This window comes from Pleurodeles waltl, chromosome 6, assembly GCF_031143425.1.
Source record: "Pleurodeles waltl isolate 20211129_DDA chromosome 6, aPleWal1.hap1.20221129, whole genome shotgun sequence".
NCBI classification, from domain to species: domain Eukaryota; kingdom Metazoa; phylum Chordata; class Amphibia; order Caudata; family Salamandridae; genus Pleurodeles; species Pleurodeles waltl.
The window spans coordinates 12,356,888-12,375,865 of NC_090445.1; the positions used below are offsets into that span (position 1 = coordinate 12,356,888).

Below are 18,978 nucleotides of genomic sequence, written 5' to 3' on the forward strand. Positions count from 1 at the left end.
AAGAGCTGTGTGAAGCCATGCAGTGTGTAGGGGGTATATACTGCTGTACACAAAGGGCTGTGTGAAACCGTGCAGTGTATAGGGGGTATATACTGCTGTACACAAAGGGCTGTGCGAAACCGGGCAGTGTATAGGGGAGTATATACTGCTGTACAGAAAGGGCTGTGTGAAACCACGCAGTGTATGGGGGGTATATACTGCTGTACACAAAGAGCTGCGTGAAACCACGCAGTGTATAGGGGAGTATATACTGCTGTACACAAAGGGCTGTATGAAACCACGCAGTGTATGGGGGAGTATATACTGCTGTACACAAAGGGCTGTGTGAAACCACGGAGTGTATAGGGAGTATATACTGCTGTACAAAAAGGGCTGTGTGAAACCACGCAGTGAATAGGGGAATATATACTGCTGTACACAAAGGGCTGTGTGAAACCACGGAGTGTATAGGGAGTATATACTGCTGTACACAAAGGGCTGTGTGAAACCACACAGTGAATAGGGGAGTATATACTGCTGTACACAAAGGGCTGTGTGAAACCACACAGTGAATAGGGGAGTATATACTGCTGTACACAAAGGGCTGTGTGAAGGACACTGACGAATGTACACTTTTCCAAAGAGTGAGACAATCAAGGTGATGAAGGTGATGTGGCGTAAGACACTGCAGAATACGTAGGTGTGTGAAGCAGTGAAGACGATGTAGGTGCATGTGGAGCGAGACACTGCAGAATATGTAGCTGTGCAAGCAGTGAAGACGATGGAGGTGCATGTGGAGCGAGACACTGCAGAATACGCAGGTGTGCAAGCAGTGAAACAGTGAAGGCGATGGAGGTGCATGTGGAGTGAGACTGCAGAATACGTAGGTGTGCAAGCAGTGAAGATGACAGAGGTGCATGTGGAGCGAGACACTGCAGACTATGTAGCTGTGCAAGCAGTGAAGGCGATGGAGGTGCATGTGGAGCGAGACACTGCAGAATACGTAGGTGTGCAAGCAGTGAAGATGACAGAGGTGCATGTGGAGCGAGACACTGCAGAATATGTAGCTGTGCAAGTAGTGAAGGCGATGGAGGTGCATGTGGAGCGAGACACTGCAGAATATGTAGGTGTACAAGCAGTGAAGACGATAGAGGTGCATGTGGAGCGAGACACTGCAGAATACGTAGGTGTGCAAGCAGTGAAGACGACAGAGGTGCATGTAGAGCGAGACTGCAGAATACGTAGGTGTGCAAACAGTGAAGCAGTGAAGATGATGTAGGTGCCTGTGGAGTGAGACATTGCAAAATATGTAGGTGTGCAAGCAGTGAAGACGATGTAGGTGCCTGTGGAGTGAGACACTGCAGAATATGTAGGTGTGCAAGCAGTGAAGACGATGTAGGTGCATGTGGAGCGAGACATGCAGAATATGTAGGTGTGCAAGCAGTGAAGACTATGTAGGTGCATGTGGAGCGAGACACTGCAGAATATGTAGGTGTACAAGCAGTGAAGGCAATAGAGGTGCATGTGGAGTGAGACACTGCAGAATATGAAGGTGTACAAGCAGTGAAGACGATGGAGGTGCATGTGGAGTGAGACACTGCAGAATATGTAGGTGTGCAAGCAGTGAAGACGATGTAGGTGCATGTGAAGCGAGACACTTCAGAATATGTAGGTGTACAAGCAGTGAAGGCGATAGAGGTGCATGTGGAGCGAGACACTGCAGAATATGTAGCTGTGCAAGCAGTGAAGACGATGGAGGTACATGTGGAGCGAGACACTGCAGAATATGTAGCTGTGCAAGCAGTGAAGGCGATGGAGGTGCATGTGGAGCGAGACACTGCAGAATACGTAGGTGTGCAAGCAGTGAAGACGATAGAGGTGCATGTGGAGCGAGACACTGCAGAATATGTAGGTGTGCAAGCAGTGAAGACGATGTGGGTGCATGTGGAGCGAGACACTGCAGAATACGTGTGTGTGCAAGCAGTGAAGACGATAGAGGTGCATGTGGAGCGAGACACTTCAGAATATGTAGGTGTACAGGCAGTGAAGGCGATAGAGGTTCATGTGGAGTGAGACACTGCAGAATATGTAGGTGTGCAAGCAGTGAAGACGATGGAGGTGCATGTGGAGCGAGACACTGCAGAATACGCAGGTGTGCAAGCAGTGAAACAGTGAAGACAATGGAGGTGCATGTGGAGCGAGATGCTGCAGAATATGTAGCTGTGCAAGCAGTGAAGACGATGTGGGTGCATGTGGAGTGAGACACTGCAGAATATGTAGGTGTGCAAGCAGTGAAGACGATGTAGGTGCATGTGGAGCGAGACACTGCAGAATATGTAGGTGTACAAGCAGTGAAGGCAATAGAGGTGCATGTGGAGTGAGACACTGCAGAATATGAAGGTGTGCAAGCAGTGAAGATGATGGAGGCGCATGTGGAGTGAGACACTGCAGAATATGTAGGTGTGCAAGCAGTGAAGACGATGTAGGTGCATGTTGAGCGAGACACTGCAGAATATGTAGCTGTGCAAGCAGTGAAGGCGATGGAGGTGCATGTGGAGCGAGACACTGCAGAATACGTAGCTCTGCAAGCAGTGAAGACGATAGAGGTGCATGTGGAGCGAGACACTGTAGAATATGTAGGTGTGCAAGCAGTGAAGACGATGAGGGTGCATGTGGAGTGAGACACTGCAGAATACGTAGGTGTGCAAGCAGTGAAGACGATAGAGGTGCATGTGGAGCGAGACACTTCAGAATATGTAGGTGTACAGGCTGTGAAGGCGATAGAGGTTCATGTGGAGTGAGACACTGCAGAATATGTAGGTGTGCAAACAGTGAAGACGATGGAGGTGCATGTGGAGCGAGACACTGCAGAATACGCAGGTGTGCAAGCAGTGAAATAGTGAAGACGATGGAGGTGCATGTGGAGCGTGACACTACAGAATACGCAGGTGTTCAAGCAGTGAAGACGGAGGTGCATATGGAGCGAGACTGCAGAATACGCAGGTGTGCAAGCAGTGAAAGCGATGGAGGTGCATGTGGAGTGAGACACTGCAGAATATATAGATGTGCAAGCAGTGAAGACGCTGGAGGTGCATGTGGAGCGAGACACTTCAGAAAACGTAGCTGTGCAAGCAGTGAAGACAAAGGCTGACGAGTGACAACTGGACATGGACTGGACACTCCACCTGCCACCCTTTGAGATTCTATCTGCCTCCCCTGTGGTCCTGGCTGGCATTGGTGTACTCCTGTGGTGGGTTGGGACAGACTAAAGTTAGAAGTTAAACTCTTTGGCCAAGATGAACCTGGTTAGTGTACCCAACCTTCGGTCCATTGTGGTCAGTGTCAAATTGCACCTAGGTCTTGTTCTACTGCACCCACTGACCACCACTGGGACTTTCTGCTTCTTGGCAGTAAATCTATTTAAAAGCTTTAAAATTTCATTTGTCCGGTTCCCCTTATTAGATTTTTGTCATTTTGGTGTCATTTGGTTTATTAAAGTTTAAACTTTTTCTAATTAGTTGTGGGATTTTTATTGTTTTTTATTTCAACCTTACTGCTTTTTTATCACTGCATTAATACTTTACACATTGCCTCAAGGATAAGCCTGTCTGCTCTGTGCCACAGCTGCCAGGGTATTGGGCTCAGGTTAATTTAGTGACTAAGCGTTCGCCCGGACAAGGATTATTATTACTTGAGGTGGGCATTTACCACCCCCTTCAACTAATAACCCAATTTCTTACAGAGCAAAATCATTCTATACCACCCATCAAATGCTTCATTAAAAAGGAGACGCTACCTTAATATTCAGCTCATCTCTATAGGTCACATAGAATATATCCAATGTCTAAGGTCGCTGGGTGATAACTACTATTCATATGGGCAGCTTTGAAATGCACATTCAATCTAAACATGGCCCAAGCAACAATACGCCGTTAAATTCATCGCAGACACAAGCGAAACTAGCAGTAAGAGTGAGCATATGACTGAGGGGGATTTCAACTGTACTAGCTCCGCACATCTTGAGACCACAGATATCCACTGGCACAACCACGTCCCGTGTGAGGAATGCCATCTCATTCATGATAGATACACGTGGAATTATCCACAATGGAAGCATCCCCAGGACAAAGTGTAATTCTGCTACTCAACAGTACACAAACAATGCTCTAGAACCAATGGCACACCCTACTAGCAAACTCAGTGGTCAATTACCATCCAGCATGCTCCTTAACACCAAGACCAAAGATAGTAAGACACCTAGGTAATGTAGATAGACCACACCGGCTATTTAACCCAGCACTTTTAAAAGATAAAACTTTTATTGCAGAATTAAGGGCACACGCTACAACATTTCAGGCAGAGATCCTGGAAGGCCGGAACCCGTAGTTTTACATATTCACACTGTAAGACAACACATGCTACAAAATGCCTAGGTAGCAACACTTCAAGCCCACCTAGCTTCACTAGAAGAACACCATGCTTGATATATCCAAGTTCAGCGTCTCACACATAAAATGATCTGGATCACAAATACAGCATTTTATAGCACCAAAGCAAGTCAACAACGTCTATAAACTATGGGTAGGAGATGGGTAGTAAAGCAGGGCTCCTTCTGGCTGTTCAGGCTTGAGATGATTTAGTGTAGCAATATGTCAGTGAATAGGATCAAATCAAATCAAATCATTAATATTTATAAAGCGCGCTACTCATCCGTGCGGGTCTCAAGGCGCTAGGGGGAAGGGGTTACTGCTGCTCGAAGAGCCAGGTCTTGAGGAGTCTCCGGAATACGGAGTGGTCCTGGGTGGTCCTGAGGCTGGTGGGGAGGGTGTTCCAAGTCTTGGCCGCCAGGTAGGAGAAGGACCTCCCACCCGCTGTGGAGCGGCGGATGCGAGGGACGGCGGCGAGAGCAAGGCTGGTGGAGCGGAGAAGCCGGGTGGGGGCGTAGAAGCTGAGGCATCGGTTGAAGTATTCTGGTCCCTTGTTGTGGAGGGCTTTGGGAGCGTGGGTGAGAAGTCGGAAGGTGATCCTCTTGCCGACGGGGAGCCAATGCAGTTGTCTCAGGTGGGCGGAGATGTGGCTGTTGCGGGGTATGTCGAGGATGAGGCGGGCGGAGGCGTTTTGAATACGTTGCAGACGTTTCTGGACTTTTGCGGTGGTCCCAGCATAAAGGGTGTTGCCGTAGTCCAGGCGGCTAGTGACGAGGGCATGGGTCACGGTCTTTCTGGTGTCGGCGGGGATCCAGTGGAAGATCTTACGGAGCATGCGGAGGGTGAGGAAGCAGGAGGAGGACACGGCGTTGACTTGTTTGGTCATGGTGAGAAGGGGGTCCAAGATGAAGCCGAGGTTGCGAGCGTGGTCTGAGGGGGTCGGTGCAGTGCCAAGGGCCACCAGGAGTCGTCCCATGCGGTCGGGGTGTTGCCGAGGATGAGGACTTCCGTTTTGTCTGAGTTCAGTTTCAGACGGCTGAGCCTCATCCAATCTGCGACGTCCTTCATACCATCTTGCAGGTTGGTCTTTGCGCTGGCGGGGTCCTTGGTGAGGGAGAGTATAAGTTGAGTGTCGTCGGCGTAGGAGGTGGTGATGATGCTGTGCTTGCGTACGATGTCGGTGAGGGGGCTCATGTAGACATTGAAGAATGTCGGGCTGAGCGAGGAGCCTTGAGGGACGCCGCAGATGATCTCGGTGGGGTCTGAGCGAAAAGGTGGGAGGTAGACTCTTTGAGAGCGGTTGGAGAGGAAGGAGGCGATCCAGTCCAGGGCCTGTCCTTGGATCCCGGTGGAGCGGAGGCGGGTTATTAGGGTGCGGTGACAGACGGTGTCGAACACAGCCGAGAGGTCGAGGAGGATGAGGGCGACTGTTTCACCGTTGTCCATCAGGGTTCTGATGTTGTCTGTGACTGAGATGAGGGCGGTTTAAGTGCTGTGGTAAGCCCGGAATCCGGATTGTGAGGGGTCGAGAAGGTTGTTGTCTTCAAGGAAGTTGGTAAGTTGCTTGTTGACAGTCTTCTCTATGACTTTGGCAGGGAAGGGGAGGAGCGAGATGGGGCGGAAGTTCTTCAGGTCGCTTAGGTCAGCCGTAGGTTTCTTTAGTAGGGCGTTGACTTCGGCGTGTTTCCAGCTTTCGGGGAAGGTAGCAGACGAAAAAGAGGAGTTGATGATGGTCTGGAGGTGCGGGGCGATGATGTCGTCGGCTTTATTGAAGATGAAGTGTGGGCAGGGGTCCGAGGGGGCGCCGGAGTGGATTGAGTTCATGGTGGTTTTGGTTTCTTCTGTGTTGATGAAGACTAAGGAAAATGTCACTTACCCAGTGTACATCTGTTTGTGGCATTAGTCGCTGCAGATTCACATGCTGTGCACATCCCGCCATCTGGTGTTGGGCTCGGAGTGTTACAAGTTGTTTTTCTTCGAAGAAGTCTTTTCGAGTCACGAGACCGAGGGACTCCTGCCATTTCGACTCCATTGCGCATGGGCGTCGACTCCATCTTAGATTGTTTTCCCCGCAGAGGGTGAGGTAGGAGTTGTGTATGCTAGTAATAGTGCCCATGCAATGGAGTGAATACGTATGTACATAATGAAGTTTAAAGTAATCTATTTACAAATTTACAAATGTTCAAGATCAACTTCTAAACGGCTACAGGCTCCCGGGGAGGCGGGTGGGCACATGTGAATCTGCAGTGACTAATGCCACGAACAGATGTACACTGGGTAAGTGACATTTTCCGTTCGATGGCATGTGTAGCTGCAGATACACATGCTGTGCGTAGACTAGTAAGCAGTTATCTCCCCAAAAGCGGTGGTTCAGCCTGTAGGAGTTGAAGTTGTTTGAAACAATGTTCGTAGTACAGCTTGACCTACTGTGGCTTGTTGTGAAGTTAACACATCTACACAGTAGTGTTTGGTAAATGTATGAGGCGTAGACCATGTTGCTGCCTTACATATTTCGTTCATTGGAATATTTCCTAGAAAGGCCATGGTAGCACCTTTCTTTCTGGTTGAGTGTGCCTTTGGTGTAATAGGCAGCTCTCTCTTTGCTTTCAGATAGCAGATTTGAATACACTTAACTATCCATCTAGCAATACCTTGTTTTGAAATTGGATTTCCTGTATGAGGTTTTTGAAAGGCAATAAATAATTGTTTTGTTTTTCGAATTAGTTTTGTTCTGTCAATGTAGTACATTAGCGCTCTTTTGATGTCTAATGTATGTAGTGCTCTTTCAGCTACAGAATCTGGCTGTGGGAAGAACACTGGTAATTCTACCGTTTGATTCAAGTGAAACGGTGAGATAACTTTTGGTAAAAATGTTGGATTTGTCCGTAGAACTACTTTATTCTTGTGTATTTGAATAAATGGTTCTTGTATGGTAAATGCTTGAATTTCACTTACTCTTCTTAGAGATGTGATGGCAATCAAAAATGCAACTTTCCACGTTAAGGATTGCATTTCACAAGAGTGCATGGGCTCAAAAGGCGGACCCATGAGTCGTGTTAAGACAATGTTGAGGTTCCACGAAGGAACTGGTGGTGTTCTTGGTGGTATAATTCTTTTTAGGCCTTCCATAAACGCTTTTATGACTGGTATCCTAAATAATGAAGTTGAGTGCGTAGTTTGCAGGTAAGCTGAAATTGCGGTAAGATGTATCTTTATGGAAGAGAAAGCTAGTTTTGACTTTTGCAAATGTAGTAAGTATCATACTATATCTTTTGCAGATGCGTGTAAGGGTTGGATTTGATTATTATGGCAGTAATAAACAAATCTTTTCCACTTATTTGCATAGCAGTGTCTAGTGGTAGGTTTCCTAGCTTGTCTTATGACCTCCATACATTCTTGTGTGAGGTCTAAGTGTCCGAATTCTAGGATTTCAGGAGCCAAATTGCTAGATTCAGCGATGCTGGATTTGGATGTCTGATCTGTTGTTTGTGTTGTGTTAACAGATCTGGTCTGTTTGGTAGTTTGACATGAGGTACTACTGAAAGGTCTAGTAGTGTTGTGTACCAAGGTTGTCTTGCCCATGTTGGTGCTATTAGTATGAGTTTGAGTTTGTTTTGACTCAACTTGTTTACTAGATATGGAAGGAGTGGGAGAGGGGGAAAAGCGTACGCAAATATCCCTGACCAGTTCATCCATAACGCATTGCCCTGAGACTGATGTTGTGGGTACCTGGATGCGAAGTTTTGGCATTTTGAGTTTTCCTTTGTTGCAAATAGATCTATTTGTGGTGTTCCCCAAATTTGGAAGTAAGTGTTTAGTATTTGGGGGTGAATCTCCCATTCGTGGATCTGTTGGTGATCTTGAGAGAGATTGTCTGCTAACTGGTTCTGAATTCCTGGAATAAATTGTGCTATTAGGCGAATGTGGTTGTGAATCGCCAAATGCCATATTTTCTGTGTGAGGAGACACAACTGTGTCGAGTGTGTCCCTCCCTGTTTGTTTAGGTAATACATTGTTGTCATGTTGTCTGTTTTGACAAGAATGTATTTGTGGGTTATTATGGGTTGAAATGCTTTCAGCGCTAGAAATACCGCTAACAGTTCTAAGTGATTTATGTGAAACTGTCTTTGCTGTATGTCCCATTGTCCTTGGATGCTGTGTTGATTGAGGTGTGCTCCCCACCCTGTCATGGAAGCATCTGTTATCACGTATTGTGGCACTGGGTCTTGGAAAGGCCGCCCTTGGTTTAAATTTATACTGTTCCACCATTGAAGCAAGATGTATGTTTGGCGGTCTATCAACACCAGATCTAGAATCTGACCCTGTGCTTGTGACCATTGTGATGCTAGGCACTGTTGTAAGGGCCGCATGTGCAACCTTGCATTTGGGACAATGGCTATGCATGAAGACATCATGCCTAGTAGTTTCATTACTATTTTGACTTGTATCTTTTGTTTTGGATACATGGCCTGTATTACATTGTGAAATGTTTGAACTCTTTGTGGACTTGGAGTGGCAATCCCTTTTGCCGTGTTGATTGTCGCCCCTAAGTATTGCTGTGTTTGACACGGCAGAAGGTGTGACTTTGCGTAGTTGATTGAGAAACCTAGTTTGTGTAGGATTTCTATGACATATCTTGTGTGTTGTGAACACCGTCTTAGCGTGTTGGTTTTGATTAACCAATCGTGCAGGTACGGGAACACATGTATTTTCTGCCTTCTGATATGTGCAGCTACTACTGCAAGGCATTTTGTAAAAACTCTTGGCGCAGTTGTTATTCCGAATGGCAACACTTTGAATTGATAATGTATCCCTTGGAATACAAACCTTAGGTACTTTCTGTGTGAAGTATGTATTGGTATATGGAAATATGCATCCTTTAGGTCTAGTGTTGTCATGTAGTCTTGTTGTTTGAGCAGTGGGATTACGTCTTGTAATGTAACCATGTGAAAATGGTCTGATTTGATGTAGGTATTTAATGTTCTGAGATCTAGTATAGGTCTCAGACTCTTGTCCTTTTTGGGTGTCAGAAAGTACAGTGAGTAAACTCCTGTGTTTATTTGTTGTTTTGGTACTAATTGTATTGCTTCTTTCTGTAGCAATGCCTGAACTTCTAGTCCTAGAAGATCTATATGTTGTTTTGACATACTGTGTGTTTTCGGTGGGACGTGAGGGAATTTGAGAAATTCTATGCAATAACCATGCTGGATAATTGCTAAGACCCAAGTGTCTGTTGTTATTTCCTCCCAATGTGTGTAAAACTTGGTTAGTCTCCCCCCCACAGGTGTTATGTGTTGGGGATTTGTGACCTCGAAGTCACTGTTTGTTTGTAGGAGTTTTGAGACTTTCCTCTATTTCTTTGAAGTTGTCCTCCTCTATATTGTCCCCGAAAATTTCCCCGCTGATACTGGCTCTGGTAAGTGGGCTTTGTTTGTGAGGTTGTGGCTTCTGTGGTCTGCCCTCGAAAACCCTCTCGAAATTGTGTCTTTCGAAATGTGCTTCTGCTCTGCGGGGAGTAGAGTGCGCCCATGGCTTTGGCCGTGTCAGTGTCTTTCTTAAGTTTTTCTATTGCAGTGTCCACCTCCGGCCCAAACAACTGCTGTCCGTTGAATGGCATATTCAGCACAGCTTGCTGTATCTCTGGTTTAAATCCTGATGTACGTAGCCATGCATGTCTCCTTATTGTTACTGCTGTGTTGACTGTTCTAGCAGATGTGTCTGCAGCATCCATTGCTGACCGTATCTGATTACTGGAGATACTCTGTCCCTCTTCTACCACTTGCTGCGCTCTTTTTTGGAACTCTTTTGGTAAATGTTCAATAAAGTGTTGCATCTCATCCCAATGGGCCCTATCATATCTGGCTAACAAAGCTTGCGAATTTGCAATACGTCACTGGTTTGCTGCCTGTGCCGCCACCCTTTTGTCCGGAACAGCATCGAATTTTCTACTTTCTTTATCTTGAGGTGGTGCATCTCCTGAAGTATGAGAGGTGGCTCTTTTGCGCGCTGCTCCCACTACAACAGAGTCTGGTGTTAGCTGTTGTGTGATGTACACTGGGTCTGTTGGTGGCGGTTTATATTTTTTATCTACTCTTGGAGTAATGGCTCTCCCTTTGACAGGCTCCTCAAACACTTGTTTGGAGTGTTTTAGCATTCCGGGTAACATCGGAAGACTCTGATATTGACTGTGTGTGGACGACAGTGTATTAAAAAGAAAGTCGTCTTCAATGGGTTCTGAATGAAGGCGGACATTGTGAAATGCCGCTGCTCTCGACACCACCTGAGCGTAGCCTGTACTATCCTCTGGTGGCGATGGTCTCGCTGGATAGCATTCAGGACTATTATCTGACACTGCGTCATAAAGGTCCCATGCGTTAGGGTCATGTTGACTCATTCCTGTATGAGTTGGGGATTGCGTCATTGGTGGAGTGGCTACCGGTGATGGTTGCGGAGAGTGATGTGGGGATGGTGGTGGTGTTACTTGTTTAGCCACCTTTGCGTGTGGCTGTTTGTCCTTGTCTTGGAAGGCAAGTTTACGTTTCATTTTGATTGGAGGAAGAGTGCTGATCTTCCCCGTATCTTTTTGAATAAAGAGCCGTCTTTGTGTGTGATCTGGCTCTATTGTCTCTAATTCTTGTCCAAATCTGTGTGTCTTCATTTGTGAGGACAGTCCTTGTTCCTCTGAATAGGAACTTATTTTCGGTTCCGATGCCGGATGTTTCGGTACCGAAACCTTTTCGGCTGCTTTTTTCGGCTCCGACGAAACCTTTTTTACTTTTGGCGTAGTGCCATCTCGGTGCCGACCCATTTCGGTGCTGCTGTCTCGATGCCGAATCTTCTCGGAGCCACTCTCTTGGGCCCGAGAATGCTGTGTGCCGGTATCTCAACCGGAGTCGGATGACTTCGACACCAGCTCGCCCTTTTTCGGTGCCGATGGACGGTCACCTATTTTTCAGGTTAAGCCATGGCCTGTTGGCGGTGGCGTCCCCTGGGCTTTAGCGGTCTTCTCGTGAGTTCTTTGTTTCGACGTCTTACTCACGGTTTTCGGCGTTTCTTCGAGATCGATCTCCTCCGAGTCCGAATCCTGGTTGGAGAATGTTTCTTCCTCCTCTGTGAAACGCCCTTGTCCTGTCGGCGCCGACGCCATTTGCAGTCTTCTTGCTCTTCGGTCCCTGAGTGTCTTCCTGGACCGAAACGCTCGACAGGCCTCACAAGTATCCTCCTTGTGTTCTGGTGACAAACACAAGTTACAGACCAGGTGTTGATCTGTATATGGATACTTGTTATGGCATTTTGGACAGAAGCGGAATGGGGTCCGTTCCATCAGCCTTGAAGAGACACGTGGCCGGGCCGACCAGGCCCTGACGGGGATCGAAAAAAAAAAACCCCGAAGGGCCACTGGAGCTCTTCTTAATTCGGTGTTGATCTGTTGTAACTAACCCGATACCGAGCGCAAACAATACCGACGATTTTTCCGAGATTCCAACTAACTTTCCGACCCGAAACACGGAGCGAAAAGGAACACGTCAGAACACGATGGCGGAAAAAAAACAATCTAAGATGGAGTCGACGCCCATGCGCAATGGAGTCGAAATGGGAGGAGTCCCTCGGTCTCGTGTCTCGAAAAGACTTCTTTGAAGAAAAACAACTTGTAACACTCCGAGCCCAACACCAGATGGCGGGATGTGCACAGCATGTGTATCTGCAGCTACACATGCCATCGAACATTTATATTCAACTAGTGATCCTAAGTCATGTCATAATACTATGGAACACAGACAGACAGGCATTGATGCAAACAGATTATAAAGTAATATTCAGATCAAACTGCTATACTTTCCCTTCGGCACACATGAACCGATTCTCAAGTATATATCCCATGTTAAATCAGCATTTTTATAGTTGGCACATGGCCCTGCGTGTGGTGGGTTCGGGTGCCAAAGGGTGCGAGATGTTGGACACAGGGCCTAGCCGCACACCAGGTCCTGTAGCCACCACACGCTGTGCATGGAGCGGCATTACGTATGGTAATAAACTGTTACTGAAAAAAAGGGGGAAAAAAAACTAGAAAATCACAACAAGTAATGTTAATTTTAAACTAACAAAACCACTGAAATTCACCACTGATAGTTAATTCGAGTAACTATAACTCTCGCCTTCGCCATGCACTGATTATGACCTCACATATTACATCAAATATGACATGTTCTAGGACATCACTGATACCACTGCAACATCTGAAATTACTTCATGGATAGCAACACTGTGCATGGCAGGGGCACCAGTTATAGTTACTTCAGGGCACAAGTTAGGTCCTTGAGATAACTTTAATCAGGGCCACCGGAGTTATGTGATTCTTCCGCCGCAGCTTTGGTCACATAAATATGGATTTGACACATTTGCTATATAATCCACGATCTGCAGATTTCAACCAAAAAACAATTTGTTTCTAGCTTCGACGGATCAAAAGTTACTACAACATAGCGATGTGTTCTAGGGTAGTGGAAAGCCCTTCATAAAGGTTAAATGGATATATTTCTGTTGCTTATTTACGGAACTGGTACTAAAAAAGTAAATCTTTGCTCAGGCAGTATTACCATATGTAAATATTACAAAATAATGAAGTAATATTATATAAGCTACATGTTCGATTAAAACTGCTATGTTTTCACTGATAGTTTCACCTAATTATAATATCCCTTTAACCTTAGCATTTTTTGTTTGCTGAATTTTCACAAAACTTTACATAAAAATGTTCACCCACCTTAGCTCCTTCTTGGAAAGTTGTGGGTGACCCATCAAGGGGTTGCCGAAACAAGGCATGGCACCAAGACACATTTTCCCCATACAAATTCCCATGGGAATTTAAAAATGCAATATTGAAACAAATGCTTCAAGTTAGGCAGAAAGCTAGATCTTTATTTAGAAAGAGGGCTTCTTATGATGTGGTGCAAATCTGTACAACTGTTTGTGAGAAATTAAGCTTGAAAATATAGTGATATCTGGATGGTTGGTCCCGTGGTATTCCCATGAAACGGCAAATAAAAACAAAATAGAGCATTCTGATTGGCTGAGAGGGTTTTTTCATGTATGATGCTCCAGTACTGGTTACCAAGCAATCTGACTGGTTGGCTGCAACATATACAGAAACGTTAAGGTCGACATTACAGGACACGGGGTCAGCCCCTGTGTCCTGAATTAAAGAAAAAAAAAAGCACAATTAGGCAGGGTAGGGGTGCTTTGAACTCCTGAGGCCAAAAAATAAAATATTGTACTGCAAGTCCTGCGATACTCTCACGGGTCCAAAGGAGGCTCTAGTCTGGTGCTGTGTGACTCTTGCGAGACCCAGGCGGCCCTCTCTTGTGGTCCTGCAGGAATACTGTGCAACTGTTAATACGTGAAGCTTGCACTATACCAGGGTACCGTGGAGTGGCACCTGTGTGATAGTACTGCAGAAGTACTGTGTTAAAAAAATGAAAATGTGGGACGGGTGTCTGTAGGGGGTTGCGCATGGGAGGTTAGACCCCATGTCCAATCCCCTCCTGAGCATGGTAAAAAGCCAGAATCAGTGACGGAGTTGGGTGAACATGATAAATTTAAAAAAATAAAAAAACAGAAATTGACAAAACATTATTAAAAAAAGGTTAAAGGGGCACTATAGTTGGGCCCTGTAATATAAAAATAAAAATAAGAGAATGACACTTAGCAGTTCTAGTTTTCTGAGCTAACTATAACTTGCCTCCCGCCTAGCACCGGCACGACTGCGTTATCTTTTCACAAACTCAAATACAAGAGCAATAGTAAACGTCAAATTCATATGACCATGCGTGCACACAGTCTGGGAGACACCAGGGAGAACCCCACTACCACACACCAAAGGATAAGACAGTAGGGAGAACCTGGCTGTCCCATAGCAGACGTCTATTGTTACCAGGGATAGCCGTAACTACCATCAGCAGATGACTCAAGACACTAGTGAGAAACAGCAGCCACACACTGGACAATCAGATACCAGTGCAACCGGTCGTAACAACACACAATGAGGGGACACCATACTTACTTACAGAAGGGATTCAAAGAAACACTCTTTGCACCATCAAATACCTACCTTCCGGAGGCCACAATTCACAAAGGAGCCGCTGTCGGGTTTGCAGGGCCGATCCAGCACTACCCCTTCACGGTATTCCAACTCCTCATCTATCCGCACGTGGTGTGGACTGTCTAAAGGGTTGAGGAGCCCTGGAAGAAGATCTGCAAGTTAACACTGCAGCAGCAATCACATACCCCACTCGGATAGATCCCCAGCGAGTATCATACAGGCTCTTTAAATTGCAGACTTTGCACACAATATCCGCAACCACTGAAGGACGTAGGGAAGAATTGGAAGGAATAATATTTGTTTTTTTAAAAAGGGTTTGTGGTATTTTATGGAATGTGCACAGTACCTACATTCGCTCTATGCACAAGTTAAACTCTTGTGGGATATGGTGTCTAGGCAAGAACAGAAAATGAAATTTACCTGCAAAATGCAGATCCTTGTGCACAGGAAAAAAATATTTCCTCAGGTATCTGTAAAATAAACCAGAATAAATTGGAAGTCATAGGAAAGAATGCAATATTTACAGCCGCTAACGGGGTAACTGAATCCCCGTCACTCAACTTTAATGTCCATTGTCTGTGCTCATAAGCATGCCTCATCCACTCGGATCACTACATCACTGTGCAGCATCTCTCACACAGAGTGCATTAAATCAACACCGGCCACATCCACACAAACTTGTGCAGACAAAATCCAAGCAGTCGGGCTGTGAGTTAAGAAATAAAGGATGAGCTCTTACTGGGGACACTCCAGGTATTGAAGAATGCGAGCCATCTGCAAGCAGGCCTTGCCTTTCCGCCCAATTCCTGTGAACTCTCCCTCCACACTCCTGAAAGAGAAGGCACATGCTGTGTACGCGCAAGAAGTAGAAGTGGTAACCTTGAGGTCTTTTGTTTTATTAAAAAATATCTGTAAAGTCTGGCACAGTTTGAAACTGTTATAAACAAAAAACATGATTTTAATTTCTGAAGAAACAGGACTTGCAAGTCTCTGGGTGAATACAAAGGTATAGTTTATTCGCACAAAATAGTCAATGTGATCATTTCTGTATTGTTCTAGTAAAAAACATGGTTTGTAAGTGATAATCACATACAAAGTTAAAGTATTGGAAAACAAGGGAAAGACAAGACCAGTTAGAACACAAATATGAGAGATTAACAACCAATGGAGGGCCTATCATAGGGGTGACTTACAGTGACCTGTAGTGAAAGGGTGCATGCACCCTCCCACGCAGGCTGCAATGGCAGGCCTGCAGATACACTTTGCATGGGCGTCCCATGGGTGGAATAATGCATGCTGCAGCCCAAGGGAAACCCCAGTTGCCCCAATGCCCTGGCAACCATGTACTAGGGACTTACATAGGGGCACCAGTATGCCAAATGTGGGGTGTATGTGGTTCAAGTAACCAAGTTGAAAGAGAGAGAGCATAATCACTGGGGCCCTGGTTAGCAGGATCCCAGTGAACACAGTCAAACACACTGACAACAGGCAGAAAATGGGGGTAACCATGACAAGAAAGAGGGTACTTTCCTACACACACCACCCCCACACAAACGATTGTCCATCTGGAGAGTCCATCTGCATTGGAGTGGTTACTCCCAGGTCTATGTTCCACTGCATAGTCCATTCCCTGTAGGGATATGGACCACCTCAACAATTTGGGGTTTTTACACCTTTCATCTGTTGGAGCCATAGAAGGGGCTTGTGGTCTGTCTGAACTATGAAGTGAGTGCCAAACAAGTATGGCTTCTTCAAGGCCCAGACCACAGCAAAGGCCTCCCTTTCTATAGCTGACCAATGCTTCTCTCTAGGGGTCAACCTGCTGATAAAAGCAATTGGTTGATCCTGGCCCTCAGTGTTGAGCTGAGAAAAGAAACTGCCCCAACCCCTACCTCTGAAGCATCAGTTTGGACAATGAATGTATTGGAGTAATCAGGGCTTTTTAACACTGGTGCAGAGCACATGGCCTGTTTCACGTCCTCAAAAGCTTTGACAGCTAGCAGTCCACAAAGCTTTCTCGGGACTCTCTTTGGATGTGAGGTCATTAAGAGGGGCTACAATGGAGCCATAGTTCTTAATGCACCTCCTGTAGTGCCCAGTGAGACCTAAGAAGGCTCTTACCTGGGTTTGTTTTGTAGGGGGGGAGCCCATTCTAAGACAATCTGGATCTTTCCCTGCAATGGTTGAATTGGGCATCCACCTACCAGGTGGCCCAGATATGCAACCTTCCCCTGCCCTATCTGGCATTTAGAGGCATGTCTTTTGCAGGGCCTCAAACATTCCACAGGTGGACCAGGTAGTCATCCCAGGTGGTGCTAAAGACAGCTATTTCATCAAGATAAGCTGCAGCATAGGCTTCCAAACCTTGGAGGAATGTATTCACCAGCCTCTGGAATGTGGCAGGTGCATTCTTCAGACCTAAGGGCATAACTGTAAAGTGATATTGCCCTCCAATGGTTGAGAATGCAGTTTTTGGTTTTGCATCCTGTGACAATTTGATCTGCCAATACCCTGCAGTCACGCCAAAAGTGCTAAGATGCTTGGCAGATGCCGGTGTATCTATTAGCTCATCTGCCCTGGGTATGGGGTGAGCATCAGTCTTTGTGAGTGTTGAGCCCTCTATAATCTACACAGAACCTCATCTCTTTTTTACCATTTTGTGAGTGAGGTTTTGGTATCAGCACCACTGGGCTAGCCTAGGGGCTGTCAGAGTGCTCAATCACTCCTAGATCAAGTATCTTTTGCCTTCAGCTGTGATGCAATCAAACATGCACAGGTTGCCTGTAAATGTTACTTTTAACAGGCAAACTGTCCCCTGTGTCAATGGTGTGTTCACACCATGTAGTCTGGCAAGGCGTCAGAGAAAACAGTTCAGAGAACTGGCCTAGGAGGTTCCTGCAGTCCTCCTTCTGAGAAGCAGAAAGTTAGTCTGCTAGGATTACTCCATCCACTGAGCCATCAGCTGCAGTGGTGGAGAAAAGGTCAGGGAGAGGGTCACTCTCTTCTTCCTGTCCCTCATCAGTTGCGATGAGTAGGGTCAGATCAGCCCTGTCATAGTAGGGCTTAAGGCAGTTCACATGAAGCACCCTGAGGGGGACTTCTAGGAGTGCCAAGGTCCACCGAGTAGGCAACTTCACCCTTTTTCTCCACTAAAGTGTGGGGACCACTCCATTTGTCTTGGAGTGCCCTGGGAGACACAGGCTCCAGGACCCACACTTTCTGTCCTGGCTACTACACAGTTAGGACAGCCTTCTCATCATGCCACTGCTTTTGCAGTTCTTGGCTATCCTGAAGGTTTTTAGTGGCCTTTTCCATGTACTCAGCCATCCTGGATCTGAGACAGTTATGAGTACATAATCCACAATGTCTTGCTTAAGGGGCTTGAGAGGTTGCTCCTATCCTTCCCTTACAAGTGCAGGTGGACCCCTAATAGGGTGACCAAACAAAAGCTCAAAGGAGCTGTAGCCCACTCCCTTCTGAGGAACCTCAATGTAGGCAAACAGGAGGCATGGTAATAAGACATCCCATCTTTTGAGTTTTTCGGAGTCCCATAATCATACCTTTGAGAGTTTTATTAAACCTCTCAACCAAACAATTGGTTTGGGGGTGGTGAACTTGTAAGTAACACCACATTCCTTCCACATGGCTTTGAGGTATGCAGACATGAAGTCTGTACCCCTGTCTGATACCCCTTCTTTTGGGAAGCCCACCCTAGAGAAGATTCCTAGGAGGGCTTTTTCCACTGCAGGAACTGTAGTGGGCCTTAGAAGTATGGTCTCTGGATACCTGGTGGCATGGTCCACCATCACCAGTATTAATCTGTTTCCAGAGGGAGTGGGAGGGTCTAGGGGCCAACACTATCTACTCCAACCCTCTCAAAGGAAACCCCAACCACTAGTAGTGGAATTAGGGGGGGGGGACTTTGGGGTGCCACCTGTTTTGCCACTGGCTTGACAGGTGACACAGGAGCGATAAAACTCCTTTGTATCTTCAGACATGTGGTGTCAGTGAAAGTGTGGAACCAGTCTGTCCTAAGTTTTGCTTTGCCCCAAGTGACCTGCCAGGGGTATGTCATGTGCCAGTTTCAACAAAAACTCTCTATACTGCAGAGGTACTACCAACCTCCTGGTGGCACTAGGTTTGGATTCCCTTGCTTCTGAGTATAGGAGATTGTCTTCCCAGCACATCTTTTGGGTGCCTCTGACATCCCCTGTCTCCTGAAGGACAGCTTGCTGTCATAACCCTTCCAGTGTGGGACAAGTGTGCTGTGCCCTACTGAACTCCTCCCTGGCAGCCCCCCCTGCACCTTCAAGTTCAGCTGTTTCAGCTTTCAACTCTTCAGGTGTAGGTTCTACCAAGGGAGTGGATTCCCCCTCCTGAGGTGGGATCCTCACTGGAGGGTAGGGTAGAGGGTAACGTTTTGCCTTTCCTACTCTTGGCTTTGGGAGCCTCTTGGGCAATTGTTCCAGACTC

At 46.4% G+C, this 18,978-nt stretch overlaps 1 protein-coding gene across 1 annotated transcript in view; it reads right to left on the reverse strand.

The window, feature by feature from the left end:
• LOC138299020 (uncharacterized) overlaps positions 1-18,978 on the reverse strand; it is a 335,289-nt gene that overhangs the window by 60,009 nt on the left and 256,302 nt on the right. The window contains exons 20-22 of the mRNA XM_069236923.1: positions 15,245-15,334; positions 14,926-14,975; positions 14,515-14,645 (exon numbers count right to left, since the gene is read on the reverse strand). Coding sequence (XP_069093024.1) covers positions 14,515-14,645; positions 14,926-14,975; positions 15,245-15,334 — 271 coding nt within the window. The remainder of the gene's footprint in view (positions 1-14,514; positions 14,646-14,925; positions 14,976-15,244; positions 15,335-18,978) is intronic.